Source organism: Elaeis guineensis, chromosome 10 (genome assembly GCF_000442705.2).
Source record: "Elaeis guineensis isolate ETL-2024a chromosome 10, EG11, whole genome shotgun sequence".
NCBI lineage: Eukaryota > Viridiplantae > Streptophyta > Magnoliopsida > Arecales > Arecaceae > Elaeis > Elaeis guineensis.
The window spans coordinates 22,946,047-22,957,312 of NC_026002.2; the positions used below are offsets into that span (position 1 = coordinate 22,946,047).

The 11,266-nt window shown below is 35.6% G+C and overlaps 1 protein-coding gene across 2 annotated transcripts; it reads left to right on the forward strand.

The window, feature by feature from the left end:
* The first annotated feature begins 559 nt into the window (after window positions 1-559).
* On the forward strand, window positions 560-10,328 carry LOC105059830 (syntaxin-81). Of its 2 annotated transcripts, none has more exons than XM_073244942.1 (9): window positions 560-833; window positions 2,697-2,911; window positions 3,337-3,429; window positions 4,426-4,509; window positions 4,685-4,789; window positions 5,969-6,115; window positions 7,504-7,743; window positions 7,857-7,988; window positions 8,230-8,504. In XM_073244942.1, the coding sequence occupies exons 3-8, from the start codon at window positions 3,343-3,345 to the stop codon at window positions 7,953-7,955; spliced, it is 762 nt and encodes a 253-aa protein (XP_073101043.1). In that variant the 5' UTR covers window positions 560-833; window positions 2,697-2,911; window positions 3,337-3,342; the 3' UTR covers window positions 7,956-7,988; window positions 8,230-8,504. The 2 variants fall into 2 exon arrangements, with proteins under 2 accessions (XP_073101043.1, XP_073101042.1); XM_073244941.1 differs by lacking the exon at window positions 8,230-8,504 and adding an exon at window positions 10,090-10,328 and having other exon boundaries at window positions 561-833.
* Window positions 10,329-11,266: the final 938 nt, after the last annotated feature.

Sequence of the window (11,266 nt, forward strand, 5' to 3'; positions counted from 1 at the left end):
TTGAAGATATATATTGAATCACTGTTGAATAAATATCAAAGAAGCTTATAATATATATCAATAACTTAACAAGTATTTATTATCAATCACATAGTATATATTAGTGAATATAATATTTTAGAAACTATGTATTATTTACTTAAATATATATATTATATTTATAAATAACTAATTTATTAAATATATTCTATCTCATTATACACCATTAGTGGACATCGTATTCTAAAACTATATATCAATTTATATATATATATATATTAAATAATTAATTTATTTATTATATATTATTTGATTATATAATATATATCAATAAAAAAATATTTTGAAATATTTGGTCATATAATATCTGATTATTTTTTTTAATTACGAAAGTGATGATATTTTTAGTAGAAAAAATCTGTAATTTTTAAAATTTTTCTTTTAATCGGCACAAAACCAACACGGAAAAATCGGAACCCCCACTCTCTCCGGGTTGTTTTTTTTTTTTTTTTTTTTTTTTTTTTTTTTTTTTTTTTTTTTTTTTTTTTAACTTGACCGACGGGCCCCGCATGAGTTTTGTTCTGCGAAACCGGGCACTCGGCACCTGGCTCCGATATTAGCCGCTGCGCCTCTCCGACGGTCCTCTGACGTCTCTCATACCACCATCTCTCCCGCCCAAAGAAAGGATAAATCGTGGTGGTTTCTCGCAGCCGTCCACCATCACCGCGGCTCTCAAGCCCATCGCAAAACCTAGGCTGGTTCTCCTCTCCCATCCAGTATAGGGTTTAAGCCTCGCTATCCCACGAGCTGTTAGCGACTCGGGCCCCATTGTTGCAGAAGCCTGAAGTTTTCAGGTATGGACCTCTGATCCTATTTGATTCCCAGTGCGGCTTTAGTAGGTAGGCATTTTGATCGTTCTTATCGAGGAATTTGGGTATTTTCTTCCTTTTTCCATCGGATTTCGTTTTCTTTCAAGATAATCATTTCATTATTATGACAGACATCGGATTGGATTTCTGGAGCTCGTGTTATATTAGGGTTTCGAGACATTTATGTGTAGTCATAGTTCTCTTGTAGCTTCTTCATGTCATTGGTGGCTTATTGTTGTTATTACTACTCATTCACTGGAATCTGGAAACCAAGATTGATATGGAAAAAGTTGTAGCTATATTATTTATTTGTTTTCATTGCAACATGTACTTTTACTTTGTGTGTGAGTACAAATTCATAACTGGATCCATAGGCATTGTTAATTTTGATATGGGTTTGCATTTGTGGCTGTCTCACCCTATTTACTGTATTGTACTGGAGCCGTTTTCAATATCAATGCTGGTAAAACAAGTGATGGCTAATTAATATTATTGGTCTACTGGAATCTTGAACCCTAGGCTGATATGGACAGGGTTTTAGTTAGTAAATATGGTACTTTTGTTTTCCCCTTGTTTGCAAGTATGAATTGGGTTTAATGAATTGACAAGGTGTTGTTTATCTTGATGGGTAGCCAAGAACGATAGCAGGGGAAATTTGACCTAGACCTTCGATGGTCACTCCTGTATAAAGACCAATCACAATCCTTAGTGCTACAGTATATCTGTCCGTCCAGATTACTGACCCAATTCGTGCAGATCCATCAATGTGCGAACTGTGAACCATGCTGTTCATTTCATTCTTTTTTTCCTTTTTTTTGGTGGACCTGACTGAATATATGATCAAGTCGGTCATGTTCCCTCCATTTGCAATTCTTAAATTTCTCCATTTGGTATTTGTTATCAAGCATGAACCTGTGGCTTGATGGGTAAATACGTTCGGCTAACTCTCTGGTCCCATTGTGTGAGTAGTCTGGTCTTTATCTCTCGTTGTCATCTGGCATAAGAGCGCTTCTTCAACATTGCAGTACTTCTTCTCTTCCTCCTATGGTTGTTCCTTCCAAATTTCCATCAGCTTGCACATCAACCTTTTGCCATCTAAGATGGCCACCAGGAGGAGCCCTCGGTGAGATAGGCGAGGAGGGATCAACAGGAGGGCTGGAAGAGGTCTTGGGATGGGAGGCCTGTGGCAGGGGCGGGGGGGTGGGCGCAAAACAAACCTTATGTGTGGATGTTCTCACATGAAGTTCTGTGGGGATTTACTTTTGCATACATGGTTTATGCCGCCTTCTGAAGACATGGTTGTATGAGAATGAACCTTATCTTTAATTTGTCGGTATGCCCTCCTCTCCTTTGTCCCCTACCAAGTTCCATTAATTTAATGCCTTCATATACTCTAAGCCCTTCCCTAAATTCTTGCTTCTCCACCTGCCCGGCCTTTCCACCTGATCGCAAAGGCTTGTGAGGCAACTAGGCTACTGCCAGATACAGATGGGGAGAAGGGATTTACACATACGATTTGGGGCGCAACATCTGAAAGTTCTGTAGTTTTGTCTGACACGTATAGCAGCATTTTAAGTGAACTGGCTTCAGATACTTTTCAGAAAAAAATAATTTCATTAGTTGCCACTTTGACTTGGATACAAAAGTTTAAAGGTTGATTTAGTTCTCAATCGTTAGTTTTGCTTTCATTCGTTATTTGGATATCGGAAGCAATACTGGGAATGAGACATGGGTCGAGATCTTTCTAGTAAAATGTATAGAGATCATTTTTATTTTTGACTTACATGATGGTTATATCGCTTCTGTGTTGAGATATCATGTCATAGAATCATTTCGAGTGGTTTGCAGGTGGGTCTAGGAGCTTTTGGAGCTCTATTTCCGGCATCAATGGAAGTCCTTGAGTTTTGCCTTTTGAGGGTTTAAGAAAAGTGGATGGGAGATGGAGCTGATTTCTGAGAAATTTATGGAATCTTCAGCTGCCGGCTAATCTCCATCTGTTGAGATGGGCTGTTAGGAATGGGACAGAGAAGAAGGGGTTGTAAAGGCTAATCTCCATTGCTTTGGTATGTTATGGCAGTAGCCAATGGCTCTCTGTGTTTCCTTCATCTGCCACTGCTTTCTATTCAATGAAAATCAGAAAATTTGTTCATTCATGGCCCTCATATGGCATGTAGATAGATTGGGTCTAGATCAAGGTCCAGATGAACTCGGGTCCAAGACTGTTGTAGACCATCTCTTATAACCAGAGGTTGTCATGGTCTTCCTCGAACTCACTTCCCATCTCCCTTCCTTTCTCTCATCATCTTCTCTTCTTTCTTCACTCCTATTCCTCTAACCTCCCCTCTAATCCTAATAAGCCAATAACCGGCGGGACCCATCATTTAGATTGCTTCCAATCATCTGATCTCCTTTCTTTCTTTTGGTGGTTTTAAGCATCAGAGATTGTGGGTAATCCGAATTTGAGTATAGTTATTTTTATGTAGAGCAGCCATATATGCTAGGACTTCGTGAGTTGAAACTCAAATTGTTTCGGTGGTTATATCGAGAAATCAAAGGGAACACTAGCCTGAACTTGAAGAAGGTAAATTACTAAATTCTTTCATCTGTTCACCGTCGGTGAACCATGTCGCCCTTCTCTTCTTCTTCTATTGGATCAGTTGGAAGCCCCAGATTGGCAAATGCTGCAATTGTCAAAATTCTGAAAAACTGTTTACTGGATTTCTTTTTGCCGGCACCAGATTTTTTTGAGTAATGTATTACTTGGATATCGCAAAATCTTTACATATACAGAAAGGATATGAATGACCAGCTTGGTGCTAGAGTGCTTTTGAATTTAAGTAGCATAGTTCACTGTATGTGTCTCTGCAGTCTGAAAATTCTTTTTGAATTATATACTTAGTTTTGTCTTTTTTGTAAAATTTGACAGCAGTTAGATTAGTTTGTTTGCTTGATATTACGTTGCCATATTTGAGATAGCTTTCATTTGTTGTGTTTGCCTCAGATACTATAAAATTTTGGACAAATAAAGAGAAAAGGGAAGTGGCAATTTAGAGAACAATGAGCACTTGCTAAAATGGACGCTTGCTTACAATTGGTGAAATCATGGCAAATGTTAGGGATAGAACTGAAGATTTCAAGGATGTTGTCCGTGCTGGGGCTCTTTCTCTTGGATATAGTGAGGTTGTTGATTACTTCCAACACCCTTTTTCTGTTCCTTTCGGATGTGGCTAGGAAAAAGGCCCTAAACCTAATTTATGCTCTTTTAGCCACTCTAGGAAATAAAATTTAATGCTTCAAGTTATTATATTAAGTAGCAATACTTGTAACACAAGCAAAAGTAGCTTATTGATCATTCATATGAATGGCATATGAAAACTTCAAATGTTATGTAATTATACTCAAATTCGAATTTAATGCATGGATCTGAAACTGTCTTATAGAATTAGAATCCAAAGCCATAGCCTAGGATTAACTTGCAAAATTCCTATATTGTAAGCGACTTGTGTACATGCATTAGCTTTCAATACTTTTAATTTTGTAACAACAGTTGCTTATGGTCCCATTTCACATTTGACAGTCTAAGCTGGCTGCAATCTTGGCATCCTTTATCATGCACAAACCACCCCAAGGGTCGCTATTTACAAAAGCTGCACTCAAGACGGTATGAGATGTTGCTCTGTCATCTTGATTCATCCCATCATCTCGTCCTTTAATGTTTTCTTTCTTTACCCAGTCCAGTGAGACTGTTGTCATTTAGATTTAAATTAAAAAAAAAAAAAACAAATGTGTTATTTTAGGGGAGGTTAATATTTACATTTTTATGTATTTGTTTATAGCTCAAAAGCATCATAGAATTGGAACATTTTATTGTAAAGCCTCGGAAAGATTATGTGGATTTGCATCGCATTACAGAACAAGAAAGGGACAACATTGAGCATGAAGTGAGTTATTCACATAACTCTGGTAACATTTTAGTCGGCCCTATAACATATGTCATTAAATTGTTTTGTTCCATCAATAGTGTTTTTTTATATGAATATAGTGTGTGCAATCTCTTTTGCCTGTTGCACGTCTTCGCTAACAGTATCTTGATAGTTGGCATATTCCATGTTTTTTCCTTTTTTATCAAGAAAACAAAGTTAAGAGCTATGTTCCAAGAGACAATAAATGTTTTTTAATGGAAGTAAACCAAATATTCCAATTAGCAGGGATATACCATTATATAAGATGATTCTGACTTCTGCAAATGGTCTGATTTACTTACTGCTCCATGCTTGAGTTATAAATCATTTTTTACAGATCTTGGGACCTAGATGGATTGTTGCCCAAATTGAAAGCCAGATTAATGTGAGGGACATAGTAGACAGGAACACCTTTGAACATAGTTAACAATTTTGTATTCCTTAGCACCTTGATTTGGTCGAATCTTTTTTAGCATGTGGTCTGATATTATTTAAACTATTCAATGTTCAGGGACTTTATCTTTATGTTTTTTTTTTTTAAGTAGATTCAGGTGCATGCTGTCCCTAAGTAACAGTTGATTGCCTAATGTCTTGTCAAAAAAGTATCCTTCAATAATATGCTCTTGGAAGGTAGCGGATGATAATTGATGCATACATTGACTTTGACAAATGGTCATTGTAACTAGATGTATGAAGGGCATTATTGAAATGCGCTATGTATTCTTTGCTATTAGTTGTCTGATGCAGGATAAGTGGGCCCTCTTCTTTAAGTGGTGTTATTTGGTGTCTATTTGGTGTAGACATCGGATTTGGCATTAGATCATCATAACTAGATGTACTGCAGAGAAGGGCATTACTGAAATGAAATATGTACTCTTGATTTTCTGTTAGTTGTCTTATGCAGAATACTTGTTAAAAGCTTTAGAGGTCCTACTAGTTTTGTATCCGCTGATTAAGACATTATTCATTTACTTTTGTAGGCAATCATACAATCCTAACATAAATATTTGGCACATAAAATGTTACCTCAATTGTGGAACAATTTTTTGTAATCTTTACTCAATACCATGATGCATTTCACATGGCTTATTTTTAATGACTGGTGGAGCACTCGTGGGATATTCATTTTTATCTTTGATTTATGAGTTCTCTTATCAGGTTGGTTTTTTTGTAAAAGCATGCAAGGACCAGATAGATATTCTTAAGAATAGAATACATGATGAAGAGAAGAATGGAAATTCAAAGACATGGCTTCACATACGGGATGATACTTATGCTGATATGGTAGCGCACAAGCATGGTGTGGTATGAATTAATGACCTTTCTTTGTGCATGATTCCTGGAAATAATACAATGGAGTTGTAATGATGTTTGTTCTTGCTACCTTTTGCTGAAATTGCTGGTTATAAGATATTTTGTAGAATCTATCAACAAATTGTTTTATTCTATAACTGTACTCCAACTTTTATCATGCTGCTTGTGATGTCATTTTTCAATTTTTTAGAGAAAATAGAAATCATTTTTTTATATATGAAATAACAACAGTAGACTAAAAAAAAAAAAAGATGAAGATATATGTACCCTTGAAAGTATAATGGTCTACTGTCAATTATTAGTATGATAGCAAGATCAATGTTAGATTATGAAAAAAATAATGCATCTCAAAGTTGATGGTCTTTCAACATTTGCCTGGTTTCCTGATATCATGCAGTGCTTGTGTGAGTGCTTGGTTTCATTTCGTCTCATTTGTCAGTCTGCTAGGCTAATGAAATCACTATGTTTCTCTATAAAGAAGTATTTCGTAGGTGTGGCTGGTTTTTGTTATTCTAATATCTTATATAGCAAAACTTGATTGGAATAAATGCAGCTACATCTATTGGATTTCCAGTAATTGATCAACCATGAATCTTGATTTTGTAGGAAGTGTTTGTTCTTAATGAAAATTCATATATTTCCTTGCAAGAATCATTATGACAACAATTTTTTTGCAGCTCAAAAATATCTTTCTTGATTTTATTTGTCTCCATTACGAAAGATAATTGTTGACGGTGACTACACTCTTTCATGTGTTAGCCTGAACCTTATTTCATTTAGATTGACTTCCCAAAATGTCCTTGGGAATTCATATCAAGCAAGACAGGTAGTTTCTTGTCCGTTATCAGGTTGGATTGACCAGTGTACCATCACTAGTTTGACATGGTTGATTTATGGCTCAGCTAGATTGGATTCAAGTACACTGCTAACATTCTTTTTTTAAAGAAAGAATTTAATATACAACTCAATCGGGTGTTCACAAACGTGATTTGTAGGTGATTGTATGAACTGCTAGTGGCCTTTTCAACCAGCAAAGGAATTGCTTGCTTTTGATTTCTATTTTGGCAGTTCGAGCATGGTGGAAGAAAAAAGGGTATGTAGGTGCATTTTTGTTTGATGCTGCTTACTCTCATTCTTACGAGTGAGAATGGAAGGGGGTCAATCAGATCTTTTGGATCGGTTGAAAGATGTTGCATTACTTAATGGAATATCTTTAGTAGCATTTTGTTGAGTATTCATTAGGCAAAGGTAATTTCTATGGATGCAAGACTTTGATGTGTCCATTTGTATTTCCTCTTGGTTAGCTTTACTTATATTTTGGGTTTTAAGATTGAATTACAAGTTTATAATTTTCCTGCTAATTGTCTTCCTTACTGCAGATTTTGATTCTGAGCGAGCAGCTCCACTCAGTCACTACTCAGTTTGACCGGCTTAGATCTATGCGCTTTCAGGATGCTATTAATAGAGCAATGCCAAAAAGAAAGATGCATAGGATACCTGACTCTAAATCTTTTGAAGCCTCTAAACCGGAGTTTACAGAGCTTGGAGAGCAAGTTTTACCTTCAGGGCCCATGAAAGTCCAGGATCAACTTCTGGATGATGAAACGCGAGCTCTTCAGGTTATTTAATCTTTAAATTGAGGAAGAATTGATTTTAGTTTAACTATATATTTTGGGAAAACTCAAGGTCTTGTTTGGCAATTGATATGTTTTTTCACTCTGCACTTTATTAGGTTGAGTTGACAAGTCTTCTTGATGCTGTTCAAGAAACAGAAACTAATATGGTGGAGATGCCAGCATTGAATCATCTCATGTCAACCCATGTTCTATAGGAGACTCAGCAGATTGCGCATTTGTATGAACAGGTTAGCAGCTTCTTTGTTTAATGTTGATATTTATTTATTCATTATGTTTATCTGATAGATAACTCACTATGTTCCTTGTCTCATTAGTGGACATATTACTTACTGCTAGTTATATTGGATTCTTTTTCTAAGTCATGAACATAATATAATCAGACTGTGGACCATATGCCAATTAGCATCCTTTTCTTTTCTTTACGTGAAATCTCTCATTTGTAACTTCTAAGTTTCTATACTTCTACAGGTATTGAGTTCCCAATTACAGCATTAGTTACAAGTTGTAGTCACAAGGAGTTTAACGTGGAATATGGGGCCCAGGACTATCCGTTGGACTTGTTGAGGACAATGGTGAAATGTAAAAATCCTGGCATTAGGATGTTTTTGGTACGGTATCTGCTTTATTAGGAAGCATGGATATCAATAAGCGGTACAAATACTTTATGGTACGGATATGTCGATACAGCAAAAATTGAAAAAATCACGATACGGATACGACTAGATATTTTATATTTTTATTAATATTTGAATATATATAATATTTCAATATTAATAAAAATATATAAAAAAATTGAATTATATATATAATATTCGAATATTAATAAAATTAAGTTATCAAATCTCAACTAAATTTATAAGTATCATCATAAAAAACAGACAAACACTTGCAATTAACGAAAAGAAATAAACTAGCAGTCTAAATAAATAGAAAATCAAAATAGTAAGTCTTGATAATCAAGTGATAATAGTTTCAACTGCTTTATTCTCTGCATCATCAATAAAAAGCTTCTTCTCCATATTTGATTCATCAAGAGACAAACTTGTAATCTCAAGAACTCCAGCACCGTCACATGAATCAAATTGATCTCCACCAATGTCCCACATCTTTGTCTCTCCTTTTGATAATCTTCACTCTTCTAGACAAAAGACGAAGATTTGTATGTATATATATTGAATCTTCAGCTCTTTTTAGATTGATCTTATTCCTCCTCATTGAGTGAATAAATGAATAAGTGCTTCATTTCGTTCACAGCATGATGAAGAACAAGATTGGTTAAAAAGTTTCAAAGTAAAATCTTGAAGTAAAGGAAGTGTAGCACCATGCACTACCGACCAACCATCTGGCTCTAAAAGCCATGTATTTTGCCGCACCGGAAATATATCCACACCAAAAATGTACTTGGTGCTGGTACAAGTCTAAAATAGGCATACCGTGCTTCATAGCTGTTCTATAAGGGGTACAGGAGTTCTCTCTAGGTAGGATCTATAAGAGGAATTTGTTACCAGTAGGATGGCATTGGTGAGTACTTGTAGAGCTGCCACCACTATTTTTTGTGGTCTGTCATTTTATGTGGTTTGTGGGCATCTGAAGAATCCGTAGGCTGGAGTGGAGGTTAAAAAACAACTATTATATGTAACTAAAAAAAAAAGCAACCACCATTATAGATCACATATGTTGATATGGTTATGTAGTTTGGAAGTATAGAAACTCATTGGCAGACTGAAGAAGCAATCATTTGAAGCCAGCTTTCCTTCTAGATGATGTTACTGCAAGGTGTTTAGAATCACTGTAATGTTTCACCAAGGATTGATACCAATGAGATGATGGATAAGTTATCCTTTTAGGTGACAAACATCCTTTCGACAATGGTGAGGAAACCACTAGTGGTTGCTCTATGTTTAATGGGACAAGGGCTCGGAAGAAATGATGACGATTCCTTGAGGCTGCTATTCCATTTGAGAAAAGTCAGTCATGCTTTTATGTTTAATGAGAGGCAGCTGTACACAACAAAAGGGAAAAAAAGAAAGAAAATAAAGTGATGCAAACCAATTATTTGTATTTAGAGTCAATAATGAAAATATAAACTTTTTATGGTCCTTTGTTTTTTGTTTTTTCCCCCTTTTATTTGCATTTTAGTTTTTATGCATGTAATTTGGAACTCTTCTTGCTCATTTCATGTGGCACTCATGCATATTGTATACTTACTTTTAGTTCTAGTAAACGTGCACAATATTTCCAAAATAAAAGTGCATCTGTAGTTAGATTTACTAATACTGTTCTATGCAAATGTGAATTCTGAGCATCTTCCATCTCTCTGGTTGTCAGGCAATTGAAGCTACAAAAAATGTGGAGCAAGGTAACAAGGAACTATCTCAAGCAATCCCGCGAAATAGCAGCGGCAGAACTTTTCTTTTGCTCTTTTTATTTGTCCTTACCTTCTCCATTCTCTTTCTAGACTGGTATAACTGAGTTAAAGATGTAATTTTCCGATCCTTTATTCTTGATGCTCACATGGCATGGGATAATTTAAAGCAGTAAACCAAGTAAACAAATTTACTCTGATAGTAGACCTAAGCTTGAATAGGAAATGGATGGCGACCAATTTAAAGTAGTTTCAGACAGGTTGATGTGGTTGGGTAGCTGTCTAGAAGACAGCTGCAAACTAATGAAAAACGAGCACTTGTGCTGGCACATTTCACCTCCAAAATGAAGGTTTAACAGTTAAAAATAGTAATACAAGAAATCAATATTTTAAGAAAATTTCAAAATAATGTTGCTGTTTCTCAGAAATGATGCTAATCCATCTAGTTGTGAATATGGAATAATATACCAGCAACTGTAAAGCTTGTTCAGAAATTAGGATGTCAAGAATTTTACTTTTACAAACCTTTCAGAGTACGATCTGAAGTATCATCAGCTCATGAATTCTAACCCGAGCATTTCGCGATGGTTGGGGTTCAGGGCACAAAAGGGAGGAGGAGACTAGGGAATTGTCTGTCACACAGGGTGGGCCCTGCACTAGATTGGTCCTGGGCCACAGGCCGGGCATCATAGAGGGACTGGTGGCTGATAGACTTGATGAGAGGAGAGTTGGCTTTGAGTGCAATTTGGAGAGGAATGGTGTGAGAGAGATTGAGAAGGTAGAGACCAGCCAATTGAGCATTGGAATGAGACTGTTTGATCATATGGTTATAGTAGGATATTCTTCGGAAAGATTAATTGATTTGAGTTTTATATCAAGGAGGGTATATGTAGAGGGAGTGTATCAAGTGAGAGGAGTGGTTTAATGTGAGAGATAGGGTTGTTCATTTAATTTTAGCCTATTCGAGTCATTTTGATCTAAAAATCGAATAATAGAAAAATGATAACCCAAAATTGATCTGAATAAGAGAGGAATCAAAACCGAACCGAGAATTTTGGTTTAGCTTGGTTATTTAATTTTTTTATATTTTTATATTTTTAATTATTTATTTTTGATATAATATATTTAAATAATTATCAT

Coding starts and splice junctions, on each gene's coding strand:
- LOC105059830 (XM_073244942.1), top strand. CDS start 3,343: ATGCTAGGACTTCGTGAGTTGAAACTCAAATTGTTTCGGTGGTTATAT. Junction 4,510..4,684: donor CAAAAGCTGCACTCAAGACG/GTATGAGATGTT, acceptor ATTTGTTTATAG/CTCAAAAGCATCATAGAATT. Junction 7,744..7,856: donor ATGAAACGCGAGCTCTTCAG/GTTATTTAATCT, acceptor GCACTTTATTAG/GTTGAGTTGACAAGTCTTCT.